Source organism: Podarcis filfolensis (assembly GCF_964270895.1).
Source record: "Podarcis filfolensis genome assembly, chromosome: 12".
In the NCBI taxonomy this organism is placed as follows: domain Eukaryota; kingdom Metazoa; phylum Chordata; class Lepidosauria; order Squamata; family Lacertidae; genus Podarcis; species Podarcis filfolensis.
In genome coordinates, this window is record NC_139614.1 from 32,013,325 (window position 1) to 32,039,219 (window position 25,895).

The following is a 25,895-nucleotide window of genomic DNA, read 5'->3' on the forward strand; positions in this document are numbered from 1 at the left end:
CAGTTTGTGATTTCTTTTAAGCAAAATTCCTCTTGGAACTTCAGCATTTCAGTGTCCCCCCCCCCCCATACACATTTTTGATGCAATTTTGTTAATACATTATAATGTATTTTTGTATTTTGTATTTCATGAATATATGCATTTTTATGTACAATTTACCTTAGTATATGGGGTTTTGTACACATTGCTAAGCTGGAGAAGTGCATTGCAAAATTTGGAGAAGTGTGAATTTTGGAATGGCTGCCTTTTGGTTTGCATTTTGTTTCGGGGGGGGGCGAATTAGGTAGGTGTGCATTTAAAAGTGAACTGGGCTGAATTTCTCTCCCATCCCTAGTGTGAACCAGTTGTGGGTACAGACACCGCTCCAATGTGTAACACCACTTCAGTCATTTGACAAAAGCTGAATGCTGTGGATCAGTGGCAGTGTGCTTGTTCAGAGAGCTAACACAAGTTTACCAAGCAGCCTCATGCATGAAAGAGTCATTTGAATCATCCTAAAGAATCACTAATTTAACACCTTCCAAGCTCAGAAAGTGAATGGGATTATAGTTACACCATCCTGCTGTTGCAACACCAGTTTAGATGGTCATTTATGTCAAAAGTTCAACAGTCTCAGCTTTCTTTTGCCCTTAATTTATTGAATTGTTCCTAAAACAGATGTTGTAAGATCAAAGTGCTGAAAGGGCTTTTAACCAATTTGACCACTTGTGTAAATATCCTTGAACTCCCCTCATTTATCCCTTCAACATGTCCATTTTATATATGTTCTGTATGTTTATTCTGATTTCAGGTGGGTCTGACCAGCAAATTAAGCTGATGTGGGTGAGAGGAGGAGTCTTCCAGAAAGCTCATGTCATTATTATAATAAGAAGGCTGCTTTTAACATTCATTTCTAAATCTTAGCAGTACATTCTCTAAAGCTCCGATAATAGTTTCCTTTTCACCCTAGTAGCTTTAAGTGTTGGTATATCTCACAACTATAACAAACTTTATTTCCAAGTTCTTCCATTTATAAATTTATAACAATGTTGTTTTAATTTTAACTGCCCAGAAAACTAAAAACATATCTGTTCACCCAAGTCTGTCCTCACCAGTATTAACTTGTCTGTCACGTGGCAATATTGCTTGAGATGGTATTTTCATTTAAATTTTGTAATTACTGTATAGTTTTGTTTTGCTGGTTTTGTATGTTTTTATATTTGTAAACGGCTTTGGATACATGCAATATAAAGCAGTATATAAATGTTTTTTGAAATATATAAAATAAATAAACAGCACTTAGAACTCAGCACTTATAAAAATGAAAGAGCTACGAGCCACTGAAAGTCTCCAGTCCAGCAATGCATTTTTGTTTTAGCTAGTAGCCCAGCACTGTAAAGCAAAGGAGGCTTTTCCTTCTCCTAGTGATTATCACACATATTCTTTCAGATATATTCATTTTGCTGAATCCCTCTCTGCTTTTTGTTTTGCAGGTTGTCACTCTATGGTACAGAGCTCCTGAAGTTTTGCTTCAATCCAGTTATGCAACACCAGTCGATCTTTGGAGCGTTGGCTGCATATTTGCAGAAATGTTCCGTCGAAAGTAAGAAATGATTTAATTTTTTTAATCGTGGTGGGACAAATGCTAAGGATTTGCCACAGCTGTTGCTGGCATCCCATTTTAAAATCTTTACGTTTGTAAAGGCCCATTTGTAAAGAGATGTGCGGGGTTATGCTGCTATGGCCATGTCTGTCTTCCTCATATTCAGTGCCTGTATGTACCTGACAAGCACATGTTGGGAATAAAGAAGATGGTGGTGAATGCAGCCATGAGGGTTTCAGGCAGTGGAGTAGCTTACCATAGTTTTCGCTCTATAAGACACACTTTTTCCCTCCTAAAAAGTAAGGGGAAATGTGTATGCGTCTTATGGAGTGAGTGCGGGCTGCACAGCTATCCCAGAAGCCAGAACAGCGAGAGGGAGCGCTGGCTTAGCCGCGCGAAGCCTCTGCAGGGCAGCGGGGAGCCTTCATCCCGCTGCCCTGGAGAGGCTTCGGGCAACTATCGCAGAAGCCAGAACAGCAAGAGGCTATCCCAGAAGCCAGATCCCTCTTGCTGTTCTGGCTTCTGGGATTCAAAATAATTTTTTTCTTGTTTTCCTCCTCCAAAAACTAGGTGCGTCTTATCGTCTGGTGCGTCTTATAGAGCGAAAAATACGGTGACTCATGATACTTGGCAAGTTCTCATTATTGCTGCTCACTGCCTACCTGCTCATTGAGGCTCCATGCCTTGCTTTAGTGTCTATAAAGGAGGGCTAAAGGGTGTTTTATCAGAGTGAGGCATTCTGGGTGAGGTGGTCAGGAGAGTGGTTTGCCGCAGTGGCTAGAAAGGTTGTTAGAACTACGTTTTTTCTAATCTTAAACATTTCTAGCCTCGACAACGGCACAGAAACTCTCCAAGCTGCTTTACCCAGGATGCCTGCAAGGCAGGGAAGAGGGAGAGAAAACACCATTGCAGCTGACACAAATATGGCAGCAAAACAAGGTGGGGAAGGTGAAGTGGAGGGGGAGGAGGCAAGACGTGTGGTAGTGGCAGGGGGAATAGGTGGGGCAGTAGGCAGTGGCAGCAGCAAAGCAGGGGGCCCACTTCCCTATCAAACCTGGTTCCAGCCCCGAGATTTGAAGATCTGTTTTAAAGTTTTTGTTCTGTTATAGCATTGTTCCTGCCCATTGTTTTGTTCTTGGTATACGTAAATCTAAATTGCTGAGATGTTGATAAAGGGGACCTTTGTAGAACTCTAGAAAGAATATTGAAGGTGTCACAACTGGCTTTAGGAGATCGTTTTTCCCTGCAAGGAACAAAATTTTTAATATCTTGAAAAAGAAATGGCAGGGCTCTCTTTTGATTGGAAACCCCAACTTTTGATTAGGCAACATTCCCTTTTTAAAAATATATAGTGGCTCTTTAATTACTCTGTAGTGGAAAAAATACACTCTGCATCTGCTTGGGGAAACTTTCATCTGTTCTTACTACGAATCTGCTAGGGTTAAGCCCACTGAAAACAACTGCCAGCCAAGTCTGAGCACAGTGCAGTCTAGCACAAGTAAAGTCCTTTCCACAAATGCTAGTACATAACACCTCACAGGTGATAGTGATCATTGACCATATGTTGCATGTGAATAAAACTGTAATTTTGGGGGAGGAATCCTTTTGTTATTGTTTGCTGCAGCAGGTACCATCTTAAAAGGAGCATTCACTCATTTGAGTGAGAGGAGAGTAAATGTTTCTTGGTTGTTGCCATCTGTACTTTTTAAAAACTTTATATTAAAAATAATGATCTTTTTTTAAAAAAAAAATGTTATCTGATTAATTGATGGTACCTCTTTAGTTGATCAAAATATTTTTGGTGAATCAATCTGATTAACTCAATAATTGATTCAACATTTGTAAGATTAATTTAGGAATAGTCTGCTTTCCTTTTTTAAAAAATAAAGTAAAACTCTGATTTCTCAAGTAGGCTTCAGTGCAAATGTTTGTATGTGAAACAGAGTTAGATAAAAATAGGCTATCTTCTGGAGCTTCCAGAAATAGTTTTACAATCCTGGTCTTAAAACCAAGGAGAAAATGGTTGAAATAAATAGAAGTACAGTTGACTGGGCAGCTACCAACCACGTTCATACCCTGGTAATCTACAACTTCATTGTTAACTATTTGATATACAGACATTGTCACAGTACCGCGTTGAATATTTTCAACTCGGTTTGTTGTATTTATATAGTTTTGCAATAGCTATGGCCTAAGATGTGTTATTTCTCTAAAGGCACGTTGCAGGAAAACAAAAACGAAAAGCTGGCAATATTATAGTCTTAGTATCAATAAACTGTGAAGTTTTGCAAACACCCATGGATTGTTTCTGAAGTGGCTATTTAAATGCAACTCTTACTTCTGTTAGCTTTATCCTGAGCTGCTTTTGACTAGTTATTTTAGGATGGAAGTTTGACTGTTGGGTCAACATTGAAACAAACTGAATTTGTTTGTTTTATTATCATGGTGACTTATACTTCCTTTTTCTCATCTCCTCATTGTACACATTATTTAAAGGATTTCAGGTGTGGCTTTGTTCTTCTGTACTTTCCCACTGTTTGGTATGCTGCTGTTGAAGTCATTTTGGTGGGACAAGAATTTCTGTAGAACTGCGTATTCTCAAGAGGGCCAATGCATGAGGGGCTTTGCTGTTTTGCCACCTTTTGCAAGCCATTTTAATGTTCCCTTAATGCTAAATGGTCAAACTCCAGAACTGCATTGTGTCCACCTCAGGCAAAAAAGACTACTTTTTTTATTTAAAAAATGGTCTGGGGGAGGTGTGGGGAACCTTTCACAGACCGGGGGCCACTTTTCCATCTGAGTTGCCGTCTAGAGGTCACATGTCTGTGGTGGGCGGGGCCTGAGGCAAAAGTGAGTAAAGCAACAAATACCTCTAGCCAGACAGGCATTAAACACTCAAGGAAAGTGTGAAGTATACCTGGTGACTGGTGTATCTGAGGAGAGGGTGTGGCCTGGGGACAGTCCTGAGGGCCAGATAGAGAGGCCTTGAGGGCCACCAGGCCAGAGGCACCACACCCTTGGTTTTAGGGAATGTAGGGCCAATGAGGAGAGAGAACTGGCAGAGCTGAAAAGCAGGTTGCCAAGAAGGCAACTCAGAAGCAGGAATGGGAATGAGGCAAAGAGAAGCTTGATATGAGGAGAGGAGAATTAGAAACTGGGGAAGGAAATACAGTCATGCCTCATGTTGCGTCCGCTCCAGACTACGTCTTTTCAAGTTGCGTCCTGCGGCAACCCAGAAGTACCAGACTGGGTTACTTCTGGGTTCGTCGCTCGCGCATGCTAAAAAGCGCTAAATCGTGCCATGCGCATGTGCAGACGCAGCGCTTCTGGATGCGAACGCTTCGAGTTGCAGACATGCCTCTGGGATGGATTACGTCCACAACTCAAGGTTCTACTGTACAGTGGTACCTCGGATTACATACACTTCAGGTTACACACTCCGCTAACCCAGAAATAGTGCTTCAGGTTAAGAACTTTGCTTCAGGATAAGTACAGAAATCTGGCTCCGGCGGCACGGCGGCAGCAGGAGGACCCATTAGCTAAAGTGGTGCTTCAGGTTAAGAACAGTTTCAGGTTAAGAACGGACCTCCGGAACGAATTAAGTACTTAACCCGAGGTACCACTGTACTCCATTGACTAGGCATTGAACAAAAGGTCAGGGTCTTGGTATTTATGCCTTGCTTAGCCAATCAGGAAGGCCCATGCTGCTTTGCTTTAGTGAGATGACCACCACATGAACTGAAAGAATGCATGAGAGGGGGTGTGGCCCCGCCCCACAACTGGCACATGTTGCTGACGTGCCCCCCAATCTGTCAGCATGTCTGTAGAGCTCCTCCAGGTGAAGCCAGGTGTGCAGGCCGCCTCCTTACACATAGATGGGCTGCTGTGTATGTTACTTTCGGCATACACCATGACAGAAATACTCTAGTGTAGCAAGTTTGCGGTGCCAATTTCTCAGAGCCTAATTTCCCAGAGTCGTTTATTTACCATAACTCTAAAAGTTTTGGGAATAGTAGGAGCTTGGTGACCGGCTGAGAGTAGTCAATGTCATAGCAATAACAAAGGAACCTCATATATCCTTTTATATGAAGCCCACACTATTTTGATATATTGGATGCTAAAGGACAAATGTGTATCCATAAGCTATCCAGAAAACATTAAATTTCTGCTGTATTCAAATTATATTCTGAAGTTGAAACACCTTGCTTTTAGCTCTGTTTGTGTATCCTGGGGCAAAGACTTGGAATAAAAAATATTGCTTTTCAGCAGACCTGTATGCCTTGCTGCCCTTTTGTCTGGTAGGGAAGCATGATTCAAGCTGTCATTGTTATTCTGTTACATTGAGAGGTCACTGGGTTAAATTAGAGGCCTGTGTTCATTCAGCCTTGATGGTATGAGTCCAAGACTCCAGAAGAAAAGCTGAAATAACCAATCTAATAGGCTGGCCACCTGTCCAGTGATGAATTAAAATTCAGACCAGGACTAGCTTGAAAGTACTAGAAGCCTCCAATGCATCTATATGCCCATGTAAGATAGAACAAAGGGTTGGGGGATGAGCTTAAACGCAGAAAAAAATAGAATCTAGATGTTTCTCGGGAGAAGGGTTGCTCTTCTAGTGTAGATAATCTATACTGTAGTGAACATTTAGAAAAATCTCTTGGTTAATTTTTTCTTACTTTTACTAGCATAGTTTTGAAAATGGATAGCACCAGGTCCAACTCAGTTACAAGGGATTTTGGGTCAGTAGTAGCAAAATGAGATCTGAAGTCGGTATAGATACTGATTTAGAATATTAAAATGGCCACTTTTTCTCTGAATTAATAGGAAAATGGTGGGATTCCCTTGTATTTACATTTTTCTGCTATGCATATTTTACAAAAACCAACCAGATAAATTGGGACATTATTTTGTGTTTTTTCTTAGCTCCAGGAATGATAATGATAATGATAATGATAATATTTTATTATTTATATACCACACATCTGACTGGGTTGCCCCAGCCACTCTGGGCAGCTCCCAGAATTAAAAAAGAGTAAAAACACAGTACAACTTTTGTCTTGTGTTTCACTACAAAAATTATACCTCACACCTAAGTCCATTTAACTTAGGTTAAATTGATGCTTTCTTTGTGGGGTTACCCATAAGGTTGTCCCAGAAACTGCAGCTAGTGCAAAATGCTGTGGCTCATCTACTCACAAGGGCAGAATGTCACCATCAGGTTCTGTCATTGCTGAAAAACTTGAAATGCCTGTCAGTAAACTACCAAGCTGAATTCATCCCTTCTATATCAAATCAATTCCTGTGCTCTGCAGAAGAGGGTCTCCTGCAGATACTACCTCATCATGAAGGCCATTCCATAAAATGTTGGAACTGGACTTTTAGTGTGGCAGCACCTATCCTTTAGACCTTTCTCACACCGTATACCAGAGGGACACTGTCTTTATTTTTATTTTTTGGCTGCCTATTGAAGATCATTCTCTTTCAGGTGAGGGATTGTCTTGTTTAAGTGAAGATCTCTTAGCCTGCTCTCTAATCTGCAGTTGCCTACAAACTGTGTTTTTATATGTTTCACTGTTGATGATTTTATTGTTAAATTACTTCAGGATGGTTTATGGGAAGTGCTTCATAAATCAAATAGATAAATATATAAACTTAAGTAAGCTGCAGTGAAATCATTGGGATGAAGGGGCAGCTTCAGTTGAAAAGTTTGGTGTTGGCTGAGGTGGTGAAGGCACCATGAGAGTTGTGTCTCGGTCATGTTTACTTTTCATGTGAATACTCTGGCATAGCGCATGGCCAAGCTTTAGTTCACCACCTCATAAAATGTGGGGTGGTGAACCAACAGGTGGTAAACCTCTTGTCATATGTCTGTGATGGGTCAAACAGTCATCTTCCCAAATAAGTCATCCCATGGGGCTTAATCTCTTCAACTGTTTGTTTGAATCTGTCCTATTTCCATTTGAGCATGTTTGGGAAAAGTGCGCCCTTTCGTCTTTCGTTATTTTTGCTCCAACTCATTAGTCTACTCTTGTTCTTCCTTCAGAATTGCACGTCTGATATGTCTGCGGGATATGCTCTCATTCATAGCAATAAACATTTAAATACAATTAGATTGTATAATGATGGTTGCTGTCTTGGTGTTAAACTGGTGCTTCCCTCAGCAAATCTGTTATGTGTGGACAATGTTACCTTCTAAGCAGCTTAGTTCAACAAGGTTTCTTAGATGCAGGTGAATGGGTGATTAAAGATATGTGTATGCATATATATGATGTCCACATTTTATGTATTTGCAGGAAACACTAACACTTCCTATAGCTGTCATAATGTGTGGTGCTCCCCTGAGGAACCAGATCTATTGTGTGAAACACTGAGGAGTTAGAAAAGAGTTCCATGAGGCTAATAATTCCATTTCATTATATAAACAACTGAAAAATATTTCGTATTAGTTTCCTTCTTCCTTCTGTTTTTTGGCTTGTTATCTTCCCAACGGCCTACAGTTGAGCTGATTGATAACCGTTAGTCAAATCCAGTAACTGTATCTGTCTGTGGTTGGAGAGGGGTGTTGAAGTGGATGCCAGGCTTATTCAGTTGTGGTTTTTTTCTTCAAGCTCCCAATCATGCCAGGCTTTGTCACAATAGTAGATATGATGGGCAAAGGAAACCGTTGATAAACCATAGAAACCAAAAACTGTTAACTTGCCCTAACAAAAGCAAAGAGGGGAGGGGGAACGCCAGCTTGGCAGACAGGATTTTTTTTTTTTTTTTTGAGAGAGATATTTTAAACAAACGCAAAGCAGTGACAGAATTCAGTTGTGTTGCTAAGCATCAAACCTTTTGTGAGAGCAGGAGAGCTGTAACAGAAATAAATAAATAAATAAATAATAGTGTTTGTGAGAAGTGGTGAGAAAAGGGGGGTTATTCATTTGTTTTTGGTCTTGTTCTTTTTATGTATTTTGTTAATTTTAGCTTGTATTTTTATGTTGCGAACTACCCTGAAATCTGTGGATAAAGGGCAGTGTACAAATTTAATGAATAAACAAACAAACAAAATCCTCAACTGATAGCCTTGATCTTTGTAAATAAGAGTTTTGTTTTCAAAGCTCCAAATTGGTTGTTTGTTAAGTATAAATTTAAGGCAAAACGCTAGGAAGTTACTCTGCACAAATTCTATTGGAATGAATGGCAGCTTCATGGGAGAATGGCCATTTCACCCATTGAGTTCAGTTCCTTTATATGTGGCTGCAATCTTATACCCACTTACCTGGTAGGGCGTCCCAAGGAATTCAGTGGAACTTAAAAAGGTAAAGGTACCCCTGCCTGTACGGGCCAGTCGTGTCCGACTCTAGGGTTGTGCGCCCATTTCACTTAAGAGGCCGGGGGCCAGCACTGTCCGGAGAAACTTCTGGGTCACGTGGCCACCGTGACAAAGCTGCTCTGGCGAACCAGCACCAGTGCAGCACACGGAAACGCCGTTTACCTTCCCGCTATAAAGCGGTACCTATTTATCTACTTGCACTTGGGGGTGCTTTCGAACTGCTAGGTGGGCAGGAGCTGGGACCGAAAGACGGGAGCTCACCCCGCCACGGGGATTCGAACCGCCGACCATGTGATCGGCAAGTCCTAGGCACTGAGGTTTTACCCACAGCGCCACCTGCGTCCCAAATCAGTGGAACTTACGTTTGAGTAAATGTGTGTAGGATTACACTGTTAGATTCTATTAAGATCTTTTGAGAAAGCCTATCTTTCTGAAGCTCAGCGGGAGATAAATTTGTTGTATACATTAAGAGCTGTTGTTTTGTTGAAGGAAGTTATATTGAAAATAACAAATGAAAATAAGTCTGCAGTCTTAACTACACTTGCTTAGAAACTGTAAACTTCACTAAAATCAATGAGGCTTACTTCCATGTGAATGGGCTTAGGTTTGGAGTAAAATCTAACCCACTTACAAAGATAAAGCTTTGTATATTTTGACACTTTGTATGTCATGCTGACATCTGAGACTGTTTGAAGATGAAATCTAAAAGATCAGAGACCCAGCTCTTAGGGAAATAATTTCGTCCATCATATCTATATCTATATAGATCTATATCTATATGCTAGTTTGAGCTGATTAAGAAACATCTTACTTTATCCAGTATAGTAATGAAAATGTATATATGGTTGTCCAGTTTACAAGAAGCTGCCAACAAAATAGTTTCAGATTCCAGACAGGAGTGCAGAATATTCTTCCCACTTTGGGATCATTTAATTCAAACTAAAGATATTTCAAAATGCACCTTTGTGTTTAGTTTTTCTAAACAAAAAAGTAGTTTACATGGGTTAAAGGAGGCAATTTTATATTTATAGGTATAAATCTATCTACTAGTTTGCCCCCTTTTATCAGATTTGTTTTAGCAACTCCCTCTGTGCTCATCAAGGCTTTTTGTTTTATTCATTTTAAAATTATTTTAAAGCATAAGGTTAATAGACATTCAGGCAAGTGGAAAATCAAATAGATATCTGAAAAAAGATAGGACAGCGGGACATTGACAGCCGAGGCAAAAACATAACACAACTCTGAAATATTTTGCCATCTTGTACCAAGTAATTATAATCCTGAGCCAGATTTGCTCAAAGGGAATGAGAGGGAGCACAGTGTGGGATCTGATGCTGTTTAGACATTTAAAGAATTATATATTTTTTCCAGTTCATAAGCACATCACAGCTCCTTTGATACTGGCTACCTCTGTAGACGCCACATCGTTTCAGCCAGAGGGACTGTGAGAACATTTTATAGCCTGTAGATCAGTGTTATTGCAGACCCTTTTGCGGAATCTAGGAGTAACTCACAATATTCCAAAGCAGCTGGGGGCAGGTGGTTGGGAAAAGAGGACAGAAATGGAATGTTTCAGAAGAGTGATATAGGAAGCTCCCTTTTACTGAGTCAAACTATTGATCCATCTATCACAGTACGTATTGTCTACACTTGCTGGCAGTGTTTCTCCAGGAACTCAGGCATGGAGACTGTTCCAAGCCTACCTGGAAATGCCACTTATTTACATGTGCTCTGCTACTGAGCTATAACCTTTCCCCATAGGGCATATGTTTTGTTTTCTGCCTATCCATAGTTCATGACTAGATATGTGGACTTAAGTTCATCATTCTATGGGCTTAAGCTACTAGCCATGATAGCTGTGTTCTGCCTCTGAATGCCAGTGGCTGGCAATCGCAAGTTGGGAGCGTGCTGTTGCACTCACGTCCTGCTTCTGGGCTTCCCGTGGACATTGGGTTGGCCACTATGAGAGCAGGACTAGATGGGCCATTGGCCTAATCCAGAGGACTCATTTAACCTTCTTAGAGGGTAGATTGGTTGAACCTTAGGAGAAATTTATTGATGGCAAGAGCAGTTCAAGAATGGAACCAATTACATTGAGGGGTGTTGGGCTCACCTTCACTCAAGGTCCTCATAGAGAGGCTGGACACATTGGGGTTTCTCTGGTTCCGAATTTCTTGCATTGACCAATTATCTTACCGTGGTGTGCTTGAGCTCCATGATAATAGACTATTATCCAGACATAGTTGTCTGGAGCAGTTTTTTCCCTTTTCCATGACAGCAAGCTGGTCATCATGACCAGGTCAGAATGTATGTTAATACTCAGTGACGAGCTATTCTTATCTTGCTGTGCGTCTCACAAATAAAACTGCCTATATATTGAGATCATCATTATGCATTAATTTCAGAGTGCCTGACACATTAGTTAACACTCATAACAGTGCCTTGCGTTCAGGCTTAAAAGAAAAGCAACAGCCAGCAGATCGAAGGCATATGGAAAAGAGAATGGGAAGGATGAAGTTGCATCTTGAAAACAGGTGGCTCCTATTTAGCCCTTAGATGAAAATCACTTGGCTTTTCAAATACATATAGAGGCATGTAAATAACTTAACATTCTTTTCCCCCTTTAACTCATTATTTCTTGAGGCACTTCAGGTATATCTAAGGAGTATTTTTAAAAGCACGTACAGGCAGCAGTGACCATTTTGCATGGGGGTTCCATTCCTACCCCCCTCAATGGAGCATGCATAAGCCTGCCTGTTCTGCCCCCTTCTGGGTCCCACAGGATGTGTGCAAAATGGTCACTGCCTGTATGCATGTTTCAATATAAGACAATAACAAAGTACTTCATAATTTTGATGTGAAATCAGACTCCATGTAATTTTGTCAAACAAACTGATTTAGTTAAATCAGAGCAGCCAAACTGGATGAACTCAACACATTTGCCTAGTCCTTCCTGCTGAATACTGTATATGGTATTGTTTTGAGCTCAAATCACTATGGTATATACTATGTACAAAATATCAATTTTCTGTCTGCTGTCACGAGAGCTCTTAATTTCTTCTGCACGTGTTTAGTAAGCTTTGATAAGGCAAAGCAGCTGCTCCAAATTATATATTTTACCTCATCTTGCTTTCATGGCTTTTATGCCAAAACCCAGACAGCTGGTATAAAAGTTGAAATTTCACCTTGTGCTGCGTAATAGCATGGTATTTAGTGTTGTAACGGTTTCCGATGCTTTTATTGTTTTGAAAGTCTAACCTTCTTCTGAAGCCCTTTGCTAATCGCCCATTTTCCATTAGATATAATTTCAAACGTTTGCTTTATCTGGTTTTTAACTATAAGTGCAGGCCACACTGTGAGCCATTAATTATCGCTTGATATAAGCCACAGAGGTGGTACCAAGTATACCTTGATCAACAAGCTGGGCAAATTAAAAATGTACATCAGTGGAAAACCGAATCCGGCATTCACACTGTTACTCAAGCTATGCCTGTTTAAATTAGGTTACATTATTTTTGTTTCGTGGCAAAATTCATATATTTTTAAAAGGAAGTGGTAGAGAATAAGGAAAGATCAATGCTGTTGATGGAGGATGCTACCCCATTACCAGCATACAATTAAGATTCTGTTGCTAGACCAGTTGGATTCTGTGTGTTTCTGGCAGCAAAAGGGCATTCTCAGCCCCCTAATAAAAAGTACAGTAGACAAACCCAAGAGACCATTTTGGTTTTTTAAAGGGTTACATGGACAACATCTGCCTTTAAAGGCGAAGGACCATAGCTCAGTGGTAGAGCATCTGCTTTTCATGCTGAAGGTCCCAGGTTCAATCCCAGGCATCTCTGAGTAGGTCTGGGAATGCCCTGGGGAGTTTGAAACCTTTCCCCAAAGATTCTGTGTTGCATTGTCCCAGCCTGTGTGGCTTAATCCATGATTCATTGCTACTTATAAAGCATTTAGCACAGTTTTTAATTCTATTTTTCAAACACCGGTGTTTTAGTGATAGAAACAGAAGATGGTGTTAATTGTTCTTCTACAAGGTACTTGTAACATTTGAGGTAACCAATAAGTTGACTGCTTTTGTTTCTTTTTTTTCTATTTGCTTTTTGCTCTGGTGTTAGAAAGGCCTCAAGTAGGTAAGAGTTAACTTCCTTCATGCTTTCATTCATGTGTGCAAAGGCTTTCAGCTGATACAAGTAGGAGTATGTTTGGTTAAGCAAAGTTTATTCCATGAGAAACTGACCTACTGGCATTAAACATTTGCTGTTCAAAGGTTTCCCATCATAGCAGTCTGATTAGAAATATTTTCAGTTGGTGAGGCCCAAAGCAAATATGTCTCAAACTTGGAAGGTAGAACTAGGTGTTTTAAAATAAAAAAACATTCTAGTATGTTAGAAAGGAATGGTCTTAATATACAACTGGTGGGACTATACATCACTCTGACAGCCTCCTATTCAACTGCCCCTCCATAGTAAATTGGCACCCCCTCTTTTGCTGTTACAAGTATGTTTTGATCAGTGAACTGATCAGTGGTTAAAGACTTAAATTTATGAAATGGTCATTCCAGATCCCTTTCCACAAATGACCATTCAGATAACCTGAATGCTGTCCCATTGCCAGTTTTGAAATAACATTGGCCTTTGCGCATGGAACGGGAGGCACCTTCATGCCCTTTGCATTATGTAGCAAAATGTCTTGGACTGGCCCTGTTTTCAAAAGAAGCAGTTCACATGCTTATCTGAGAATCATTGGGTGATGTACAGCACATTTTCCAAGTGAAAGAAGAAAACAGCTGTCATCATATTCACTTAATGCTGGTGTTAAGTGGTCCTTACCCATGATCAGATTGCAAGTGAAATAGGAGAACCCAAAAATAAGATAGTAGTTTCTTGGACTAACACAAGTTATAGTCTACAACATCTGGTGAGTAGCCACATTGGCTAACATATTGAATTAGAATGGAGGTCATACTTTGATCATCTGTAGAATTTTACATTACGTTTCATTTCTGAATTGTTTCTGTTTTAATTGTGCTTCTTTTTCCTCTAACCATCCAAAAGGAACCTCTAATGTTGTTGTTGTTGTTGTTGTTGTTGTTGTTGTTGTTGTTGTTGTTGTTGTTTCCAGCTAATTCTTAGAATTCTGGACTTCTCTGCCCAGCCAGAGTTTGTGGAGTGTCAGCTGGTAAAAGAAGTGCTACATAGTAAAGTGAAGTTCTTCTTTGTGAAAAGTTCCAAACCTTTAAAATTTTGCTCATCTCTGTAAGACCAAAAGAACAAACAGTCCTAACTAATGTAGGGATTAACACAGTTTGGCACAAACTGCTCATCAAGACTCTTAGTTGCTTTGCTACGACTGAGTAGCACAGTTAAGCACTCTGTGACTGGGATGGGGGACCTGAGGTCTTCCACATGTTGTTGGAGTCCAGCCAGTAGGGCCCATGGTCACGGATGATGGGAGCTGGGATTCAACAACATCCAGAGAACCACATGTTCCCCATCCCTTCCCAATGAGGTCGTAACGCCGAAGAGTCATTGCATACTTATAAGGGAACCACAGGTGCAGCTAGAGCCTTCTTTTCCGTATTACCTGGTGAAAAGGCAAACAAGATTTGAAAACCGAATCACAGTTTTTTGCATCGGCCTCTAGGAGCTGCACCAGTAAAACTACAAAGCAAGTTTCAGCTTTACAAGATTCCTTATCGCGCATGTAAATAGCTCATTTGGATAATGGCCAAGGTGTGTAATCTCACTCTTTTATTTTTTTAAAAAAAGTTTTTCCCCCTTAGAAGGGAAGCGGAATCTAAGCAGACTTGACTATAATCTTCATGGATTCCTTATCTTGTTTCAAGGTTCATTACCTACTGAAAGGGTTGACATAAAAATACAGTGTCTGTATTCTTTGTCACCTCCCAGCTTCCCACACTGATCTCTCTAGAACAAATCATATGACCCTTTGCAAATGGCAGAATGAGAGCTAAGAACCCCAATGTTTCCTTATAAAATGGATGCCCGGTAAAGCTGTCGTCTGATTGCTGCATTAGCTTCTCCACTTACCAGTCAGCATGCAGTGAGGTTTGTACATTTTCTAGCACACCACAGTATAAATTGAACTAAGAACAAGCCAAACAAAACACTGGAGTGACCCAGTGAGACGGATTTGATTCACATCTGACCATGTGAATCAACCTTTCTGTCTGTCTGTCTGTCTCTATTTTTTTTATAAGCCACTTTTTTCAACAGCTCAGAGTGCTCAAGAAAGAATACAAACTATATGCATGAGAACAGTATAAATCAAAGAGCAAAACTAAAATTAAATAGGACACAGCTGAACCAGAATAGCCACTAAGAATCACAGTCAGTCACTTGTCTGTTGACATAAAAATGTACTGCACCCTTTCCAAAATCTTGCAAAAAACGGGCTTTCTTACCTCAGTGCATTCCACGGTCTGACACTCCACATAGAAAAAGCCTTTCCCCTAGCTACAGTTGTAATGATCAGACAGTGCTCAGGGCTACCACCCCCATCTTAATAGATGTATAGCCTCATATGGAGCATGTGTGGCAAGACAGTCCTTTGAGTATGTGGGTCTCATGAAGAGGTTTAATCTTGAAACCAGAGCCTTTGCAGATCTGCAGCTTTTTATGTAGTAAAATTAGTCCAGATGTCCAGATGTAACTAGGGGCTCATCCACACCCACAATTGCCCCACCACTTTCCCCGGAGTAAACCTGTGGTTTAGTGCTGAATCGAAACAAACGGCAATTGAGTTTTCAGCAGATTGCTGTTGGTTCTGATTTAGCGCTAAAGAGCAGGTTTCTTGGGGGAAAGCAGTGGGGGAAGGGAAAAACCACTTGGAACCATGCCTAGAAAGCACGGGACAAGTGGTTCTAGGCACAGGACAAGCAGAAGCATGGACGAGTCCTAACATAGTACCCTCCAGAGGCTATGGAACTCCACCTCTCATCAGCTCCAGGCAGCATGGTTCATCCCTGATTTGGAATGTATCTTCCAACCACCTCCCATTATTAAATGGCTCTAATATCTGTTTTTTTATGGAAATAACTCAATAATAACTCTGCTTTGCGCCCCAGTGAGTCTTGTATTTCTTGAGCTTGAAGCCATTCTGTAGACCTCTCTTGAAACTCACAGGGAAGGATCAAGAATCCCACTGGATACTTCCAAGCTTTTTTACATATGGCTGAGGTAGCTTTCTGGACTATGCACTATGTTGTTATTATTTATAAATCATGCTTCAGAAAGAGATTGTGCATGTATGCCTCATGGGTATGTATCAACATTCACTTTATTCTGGATAATAGCATCTCAGACAACTCTTTCCTGTTCCAGCAACAGCTCATCTGGCTATAAACTCTACTTCTGCTTATACATGTATATGTAGGGGGAAAGGCAAACATAAAGTGTATATCTTAACAGTGAATGTTTTTAAACGTTTGCAGTAACATGTGAAGGCTGTAGCCGATCACAAAGGAAGGGTGACAATTGTTCATGCATCTGTTGAATGTCCAAAGTGCAGACCTACACTAGGCTATGTGGAGTCCATAATTTCAGACATTCTCCAGATGCAAATGGGATCATAGACAGTTTCTGCTGTTTGGACATTTATCTGTAACAGATATATAATACTTCATTTCTGGGTGATAACATAATGTTCCACAATCTATAAGAAGGGTCCTGGCATTGAGAAGGTTGTTTTGGCTGTTTACCTATGCTTTTATGCCTTACAGCCAGGGTTGTGCCAATAGCCATCTCTGCCAAGGAAATTTACCTACTGGGATTTGGTTAGCAGGCCTTGTTCATTTGACTTTTGGAAGCACATCACTGAAAACATAACCGCCACCAAAACCAAAAATCTTTAAAGACATTAGAAGCAAGAAACCAGCTTGGGAGGTGGTGGAGTGGTGAACTTCATTAGTGGTTTTTAAACAGAGGTTGAATGACCACCTGCCAGGGATTCTTCAGTTGTGATTCCTGCATTGCAAGGGGTTGTATCCTTGGGGGTCTCTTCTAACCGTAATTCTATGATACTTTCCAGCTTTGTGCTCTACTGCAATTGGACTTGGTCGCATTGGGCTCAGATGCAAACTTAACACTATCAGATTCCTGCCATTTCAGTGTGCTGGATGTTGTGGTAATTTTTTGTGCCATTTCAGATTAAACTCATATTGACACCTACAAAATGGTAGGCCTATTTCTAGAAGTAAGCACACATTCAATAGAAATTTCCCCCCATCTAGCTGTGGCCGAGTCATTCTTTTTTATTTTTGGTAAGGAAATAACGTTTGCTTGTAATCATGCTTAATAGCGACATTCAGATGAACTTCCTCCTGCACTGTGTCTCACATCCACTTGCACAGACATAGTAACTGAAAGGAAAGAAGAGGAAGAAGTATCTGACCACACTGAGAAGTTTCATGCTCACAGAGAGACAGCCAGGAGCCAAGCAGAGCTCATTACAGGAGCTTGCATTTGACTAGAAGTAACTCAAAGTGGGTCCAAATTATGCAGTGCTGTCAGCTGTGGCTTGTGAAAAAATTTCCCCATGGTTGGTTTAGAGCTGTAAAAATGAGGCTGTATCTCAAGATGCTGAAAATATTGAGGATTTTATTTTCAAAGCAATCCCTCACATTTCAGCCAGTTATTATTTACAGGTATTCAGCAGGGTGCTTTCCAACTTTTGCATTTTTTGCATTTTTGTGTACAGCACAAAAACAGAACTGAGGAGAGCCCAAGCAACATTAGAGAGGGATTTTGTGAGATTATCTCACTTTGGGGCTGTGACATCTGCTAGTTCCTTGCCTGCCATTTGGACTCCCTGGGGTCAAAACACAAAGACCTACTACTGGAAAGCAAACTAGGGTATTTGACATTGTGCTGTCATTATTTAATTTTGTGGAAGATCCAGACACCCGCATTCAGTAAGTGTATCAGTTCTAGGGAAATCACATGTTCCCAGGATATAAGCTGCAGTTTGCTGGGAAAATATGATTTCCTCTTGTCTGGTACATCTGTTTCTGCTTGGTGGTTCCTCCCCATAATGGGAGGTTTCAGTTTTAAATATTCAATTTTAACACTGTTTTTATGGAGGCTAGACTAATCCAGTAGAGGGGGGCCATAGCTCAATGGTAGAGCCCATGCTTTGTATGCAGAATGTTCCAGGTTCAATTCTAGGCAATACCAGTTTAAGGTCAGGTAGCAGCTGATCCCAAAGATGTCTTCCTCAGAGCTAGTTAAGAAAACTGTGTTTTGTTGTTTTGTTCTGTTCTGTTCTGTTCTGGTCTGGTCTGGTCTGGTCTGGTCTGGTCTGGTTTGGTCTGGTTTGGTTTGGTTTGGTTTGGTTTGTTTCAGTTGTCATATTACCATCATTCCTCATTGTGTTGCTGTTGGTTTCCACAGTTCAGGAAGGTTGAGCTTGGAGCTGTTGCTTCAGTAATAAACCTGTTCAGACTGAGAGCTTATCAGAGGAGCTGGAGGTTCCACCCCTTCCTGGTTCTGTGTCAGGACTTGACTTACACATGCTTCTCTCACCTCTCAAGTAGCTAGTTGAGAACTTTGCTGGTGGCATTGAAGCTCCTGCCTGGAGTGTCACCTCCTCTAATCCTGTGGCCCTGGGGGGTGATTGGCAGGGTGTCTGGCGGTGGGCCAGGAACCAAGGCAAGCAGTATTGAGACCTCTGGTCCTGGGGTGAGAATATCCAGATCAGACAGCTGTTCACGGAGGGAGGGGGAAATAAAAATAGAGAAAAGCCAACCCCACTGCTGCCTGTCTAATTCACCCTCTTAGTAACATGGTTGTTGTTTTTTTACAGACCACAGAATAGAACCACACACATCTTGGCAAATTAAAGCAGTTGTTTCTCAATAAAAATGTTATAAATTCTTCCATCTTACAATTCTGTAGTGAGTTGCTTACATAGTCATTGGACTGTGGTGGGTTAAAAAAAAAAAGATTGCTGTTATGGAGTTCCTGTCATTTCCTTGAAGGTGACAAAAATATTGGAAGGTTGACGACCACAAGCAGACATTTTAATTGGGTGATATGAGTGAATTTGCAACGCTCTTTCGAAAATATTTGATGCTGGATTGTGGAGAAAGTAAGAACATCACGAGAGGCAGCTACCATCTTAGCTGGCTATACTGTACTAACAATGACAGAATCCAGATATTTGTGTTTGGAAGTTATTTCTCTTGGTTTTCATGTCTGGCTTCCAGCCCAGAATTTGAGGCTGCTGTATTGGCAGTTCTAGAGGGTCCCACGTGGCTCTCCGTAGTGTATTTGGATTAGAAATGGGAGGTCTTGTTTTTCTCCTAAACACTAGTTTCCCTTTCCTATTGTACATACTTGGTGGATTTTGTCATGCTGTGAGGTGGTTTCCAATGAGTTAATCTGTTGAAAATGCTTTGATACTCATGCCTGGCTCAGGATGAGTCATTCTTAAGGAACTAAGTATAAGGCTTGCAAAAATAGGCTTTCTACCTTTAATGCATGTGGCTTCCTTGTTGCAGAAGACATAAATAGGTTCCTCATATTCACAATTAATTTTGTTTCTATTGTTTGGATAAGGAATAGCCCTGACGTTGGCTTGTACATGGAATGTAGCTCTACTCATTTCAAATGCACAACTTACAGAGTTGCTGTCAGTGGCACTATTAAACCCAAAGCATTTGTTTTAGTCTTATGAGACACACATAGAGCTTCTTTTTAAAAAGACTTTTCAGCTCTCACATGGGAGAAAAATATTATGTTGGAAATGGTTTGGGAAGAGTGGATTCTAACAACCAGCTTTTTCTCTCTCAGTGAGCATTGATTTTTACAATCTCCAAGTGGTGGGAAGCAACTGAACTGTCAGAAGGGTCCAACAAACCCCGCAGCTAGCATATGTTGGATGGATTTCAAAATATATTCTTTTGGTTGGTCAGACACTGAAGAAGCTAAAGCAGCCAAGACTGGGAAATACATAGGAAAGCTAGATGAAGGGTGTTTAAAAAAATTACTTCAATTACAGAAGGTGTTTCTGTTTTTCTTTTCAGGGCTCTTTTTCGTGGAAACTCGGATGTTGATCAGCTAGGAAAAATCTTTGAGTAAGTAATAGCTTCCTGCATTTTTTTCACATAATTAATTTTTAGTGCAATAAGTGCACAGGAATCATTCATCTGTTGCCGAGTCCAGATACTGCCCTTCTAAATAAAACTTCTATCTTACTTTCCAAGCACTAGATATGCCTTTTTTATAGGAGGGGCAAATCCCTTTCTTCAGATTGACTGCTCTATAGAATGTCACTACAGGAATGTCACCAGCATCTGTTGGCTATTGCCTTTAATGATGTTGGTGACAGCAATGCAAATCCCCCTCCCCACTTAGTGAAATTCTATTATTTCATTTTTTTAAGAACAAACATGTTAGCAGTCTCTTCCATGTCTGTGTTCCATGAGAAGTGCCACAATTCTGGAATCAAATGTTCATCCTACAATTGTATTGAGTCTTCTTGCTTTTTAAATTCAGAAAGTGGCAAGGCTACCCCCTAGTGCCTTACAATTTCAGGAATTTTTGTACAGTGTATTTCTTTTCTAGGTGTACCCTAACCTGCTATGTAGAGGCAGCACTGGATCATCCATCAAATCTCTGCTTTTGTTTCATACTATGGCATAGCTGTGATGTGGTCTCCTTTCTCTTCCTTTCCCATCCATTCTCCTTACCTTGTGTTCCTTGCCTTTTTAGATTGTAAACCTGAAGGCAATTCCCCCGTCTCCACACTTAAATTGATGTGAGCCAATTTGCCTGCAAGGATGGGTAGATGGGTGGTTGCATACTGGCTGGTCCTTCATCCCTTGTAGCCAGGCCGTCTCCTTATGTATACATTATGTAAGGGATAAGAAACTTCCGGCCATCCAGAAGTTGCTGGACTCCAGTTCCTATCAGTCCTAGCCAGCCTGACCAGTAGTCAGGGGTTGGGAAAGTGAAGAGTCCAAGTACATCTGGAAGGCCACAGGTTCCCCATCACGGCTTTATGTGCAGATAATAGTTTGTACCACTGCAGCAACTGGCACTGGAGTACCCAATCTTGGGACAGTTTACGGAGGATTGCTCCTATTGAATAATAGAAATTCTGGGCTCCTTTGGGAGAAGGGGCAGGATACACTTTTAATAACTAAATTAAATTAATCACCTTTGGCACTGCAGTGGTCCGCTGCTTGATACACTTGTAGTCGAAATGGGACTTTATTTTATGATACATATTTTAAAATCCTATTTGTTTCCCCTAGTTAAGTCAGTATAGTGTTTTAAAAATTGGGTTTGAGTGGCAAGTAGCCTCTGCTCTAGTCCGCTACTTAGAGTTCTCGGTTGTTTGGCACAGCAACCTGCAGAAATGAAAAGAAAGACTTCCCGATGCCTTTTTAACACACTTTTTAGGAAACCCTTTATTCAGCTGTGGAAGAATGACCAAGCTATGGATAGCATAGGTCATCAGTCTTGAAGAGCGGCTGCATGCATGAACTGCAGACATGAATGGTAGAGAAGTGATGCTCGGCAAACTCAGGATGGAGAATAAAAACAAACACTGTATTAATAGGGAGCTTAAGCTGCTGCTAGGCATTAGTGTGCAAGCCTCTAAGCACTGACTTTTATTTCTTCGTTCTCTCCTTTCCGTTTCTTATGCTCATTTTTATGTAGTCTTTCTTACTAGATTGTGCACCAGCCCAGGCAACATGACCAATGGTTGTTTTTGACCATCAAGCAAGGAAGCCTGGGTTGTTGGGGATTGTTTGTTATTAAATTTATATCCCACCTTTCCTCCCAAAAGAGCCCAGGGTGGCGATATATCACCGGAAATCTTTAAAAATAAAATGAGTGGCCTATACGTAACATAAACACAGGATATTTTAAAAGTTAAAACATAAATGCTCCAGATCCACACATGTAGCAGACTTCTACAGCATGCATCAGATGGGTAGATGCCCACTGCATGCATTGAAGAAAGAGGGTGAAAGGGAGAAAAAGCTCCTGCTCTTTACTGTGCTCATATTCTTCCCAACCTCAGTTTTACATTTTTTATTTCTTACTGTTGACAGTTTAGTAACATTTTTATTTAAGCGCTATTCTGTATATTCTGTCAGCAATATTCCAGTATATTGAGAAGGCTACAGTATGTTGGGGCGCTTTAGTTTAGAGAAAGGTAAGTAAAGGGGGATATAATATGAGATATCTGAATTTATTGATTATTTATTTAGCATAAAACAATGCATGGTATTGAGGAATTGGATAGAGAACTCATAATAGTAGAACCCGGGGTCCATTCAACAAAACTGAATGTTAGAACATTCAAGACAGATAAAAGGACATTCTTTTCATCTAGTACATGGCTAAACTATGGAAAGCAGCTGCTGCAAGATATAGTGACAGTAACTGGCTTGAATGGCTTCAGATTTGCAGGGGGATAAGGCTACTAATGGATGCGGGTGGTGCTGTGGTCTAAACCACAGACCACTTGCGGATCAGAAGGTCGGCAGTTCAAATCCTCGCAACAGGGTGAGCTCCCGTTGCTCAGTCCCAGCTTCTGCCCACCTAGCAGTTCGAAAGCACATTAAGTGCAAGTAGATAAATAGGTACCGCTCCGGCAGGAAGGTATACGGCATTTCCGTGCGCTGCTCTGGTTCACCAGAAGCGGCTTAGTCATACTGGCCACGTGACCCGGAAGCTGCAGACAAACGCCGGATCCCTCTGCCTATAGAACGAGATAAGTGCACAACCCCAGAGTCATCCGTGACTGGACCTTATGGTCAGGGGTACCTCTACCTTTTAAGGCTACCAATGGCTACTGGTCATGATGGCTAGATTTTACCTCCAGTACCATAGGCAGCATGCTTCTGGATGCTTGTTGCTGGAGTATACAAATGGAAGCGTGCTGGGACACTTATGGCCTTTTGTTGGCTTTTTGGCTTCCCATGGGCATATGGTTGGGCAGCTGAACTACAACTCCTGTCAGCCCTAGGCAGGCATGGCCAATAGCCAGGGGTGATGGGAGTTGTAATTCAGAAACATCTTGCAAGCCAAAGGTTCCCTACACCTTTGGAAGATCATGGCAAGGAAAGGAAATCTTATTTTCTCCAGACCAATTTATTCAGTTCTGAAAAGCCACTTTTTCAAAGAGCTTTTTAGAAAAGAGTCAAACAGTGCTTTTGCCAAACTTATCACTGTCCAATTTTAAAACTGTATCGTATCTGTTTCTGGAGATTTTTATTTTGGACAACACGATTTCAATAGCTGGTTTTTGTCTTTACTAAGTTGGCTTCCATTTCCTGTGTGCTCTGCCCCACTGTATGTGACTCATCAGCATGGCTAATTTGTCATGCCCCTGAATAGCTTTTCCTGCGCAGTCTAGAAAAAGTCAGCCTTCAGTGGTTTGGTCTTTTTGGCGCTGGGAATGATCCCTTCAGTTCATTTATATATGGCTTTACTAGATAAAGAATGCTTTGATATGTGCACTGTGCGTTTTTTCATGGCATAAGAAGCATGGCTGCAATCCTTTTTTAAAAAAAAATAAAGAATACAAATTATTTATGACATTTCTGGTGGGGGAAATGAGCCAGGACATGGCTGAGCAGCCAGAAAACAGCTTTTTCTATTTGTTTCTAGTGGGTGCAATTACCTGTGTGGAAAAGAATTTCCCCATGAATCTGAAAGAGAAAATGCTATGCCAACTTGAGCAGCCACAAGACATTCATTATTGCAAGTCTTCTTGCAGCGGCAGGGAAATGGCCAAGTCTCTTTTCCAGCTGTACTTTACTGTTTCTAGCATTTCTCTTGCTTCAGAATAAGCTTAGTAGCCCTTTCCTGTTTCCACAACTGGCAGTCCCCAAAATCTAATTGATAGCACAAAGATGCTGCTTGCATCTCTGAATGGGCACATACATCACAACTTGTTTTCTGCTGACTGGAGTAGGACCAGGAATGGACAGAAGATAGATCAGGCTCTAAGCTGTAGGTCTCTGGGTGCTTTGAAGTATGTTGACAAGGGTTCCTGAATTGGAGCTGTTTAACAAATATTGATGTTGATGTTATATTGATTTATATAACCTAGGTTTGATTATGCATTCCTTTTATATTGTACCTCACTGTGGGATCATTTAAATCAAGGGCAGAAACCTTTTAAATAAGTAAATAGTAATGGCGACAACAAAATTAGTCCTCCCCGCTTTCCAAAGAGAGGGGGCAGGAATAGAATTCTGTACAGAAGGACTGTGCCCTTGATTCAGTTCTGGTGCTCAAAACAAATTTCTGGACTCCAAATAATTTAATTCTAAGTGCTTTTAGCACTCGAGTCTGGTTGGGATTCTAGTGGAAAAAAGTAGATTCTGCAAGTCTAAAGCCTGCCCATCCCTGGAGTATGTTATCCATGGAAATACTATGCTTACACAGGTGCAATGCATAAAAAGAGATAAAGCAAAGCATAAGGTAAGAAGCAACTCCTTTCTCTTTGCAATGGGATATGTGAGAGGAAACAGAGCTTCCACTTTGGTTGTATATATCCACCTCCTCGAGACAAACTGTTGTGTAATGCTGTCTGTGCTGTTTCAACTCCTTGCCCTACAGTTTCCTGCAACGTTTTAAGCGAGAGCCATTTCTGCCTCGCCTCTTGAAATATACTCAGAGTCGCAAAGTGATTTCATGCTCTTTATTCAGCTCATAGTGGTGAGGAGGAATGAATGAATATCCCCTCAAAGTATCTGCTTTATATACATTATTTACACAATGGGCTGCACATGATTGGCTAATTCCGGAATTCTACTGTAAGCCAATCAGGTTGTGGATTCACTTGTATCTGGAGCATGATTGGGTGGTTCCTGCTAACCAATCATACTGCTGCATTGTTCTAGGACCAATCAGACTGCTGCATTCTGAATCCTATTGTTCTAGGACCAATCAGACTGCTGCCTTTTGGATCCTATTGTTCTAGGACCAATCAGACTGCTGCAGTTTGGATCCTATTCAACTCAGTACATAACACCCCTCCCCTCTAAGTTCCAGTCCTGCCCGGGAGGTCGCATTCATAGTCCTCAAGGTACGCCGGCGGCCTACGTGTGCGTTGCGGCCTGGGGTGTTCCCTGGTCCGGGGTTCAGGTTCTGGCTCGTGTTCCAAGGATGCTGGCTGTGATGGGGCTGTATGGTCTGGCGCAACCGGCTCGCTCAGTCGTGGTTCTGGTTCCAGTGTCCTTTCGGCCTCATGGGTCCTCTCTGTATTTACTGATTCTGCCTCTCCTGCTTGCCCCTCCTGCTCTATGGACCTCACTGCCCCACTGTTCCCTTGGGACTCCTCTGACCTGTCCTCCTCCTCCTGGTTTTCTCCCGGGAATCGTCGCCGTATCTGGTCGCAGTGGCGACGCCAGCATTGCCCCCCATCTGTTAGCACCTCGTACGACACGGGGCCAGTGACCCTGGTGACTGTGGCGGGTACCCATGCAGGGCCTGCCCCAAAATTCTTTGCGTACACTGGGTCCTGGGCCTCGAAGGTCCGGGGGTTCCTGCCTTCCCCCACCACTACCTCATCCTGAGCTCTATCGGGGTGAAGACGGTCCAATCTGATTGCAAGGCGCCGACCCATTAGTAGTTCAGCGGGGCTCCGGCCAGTCGTTGAGCTGGGGGTGCTGTGCTGTGCTAGAAGGAATGTGGCAAGGCGGTACTCCCAATCCCCTTGCGTCATGCGGCGAAGGGTGTCCTTGGTGGTCCGCACCATGCGTTCTGCTTGGCCATTGGTGGCAGGGTGGAATGGCGCTGAACGGATGTGGCGGATGGCGTTCTGCGCTGTGAAGGTTTGGAATTCTCCTGACGTAAATGCAGTCCCGTTGTCTGAGACGAGAGTGTCAGGGAGCCCGTGGGTTGCAAACAGCCTGCGTAGTACCCGGATGGCTGCGGACGTAGAAGTGGACGGTACCAGTGCGACTTCCAGCCATTTGGTGTAGGAGTCCACCACTATGAAGAATGT

General features: G+C 41.6%; 1 protein-coding gene across 5 annotated transcripts in view; it reads left to right on the plus strand.

Moving 5' to 3' along the window:
- CDK6 (cyclin dependent kinase 6) overlaps nucleotides 1-25,895 on the plus strand; it is a 102,473-nt gene that overhangs the window by 65,756 nt on the left and 10,822 nt on the right. For all 5 annotated transcript variants that reach the window (XM_083578861.1, XM_083578863.1, XM_083578862.1 and 2 more), the window contains 2 exons: nucleotides 1,473-1,582; nucleotides 19,945-19,995. In XM_083578861.1, coding sequence (XP_083434987.1) covers nucleotides 1,473-1,582; nucleotides 19,945-19,995 — 161 coding nt within the window. The remainder of the gene's footprint in view (nucleotides 1-1,472; nucleotides 1,583-19,944; nucleotides 19,996-25,895) is intronic.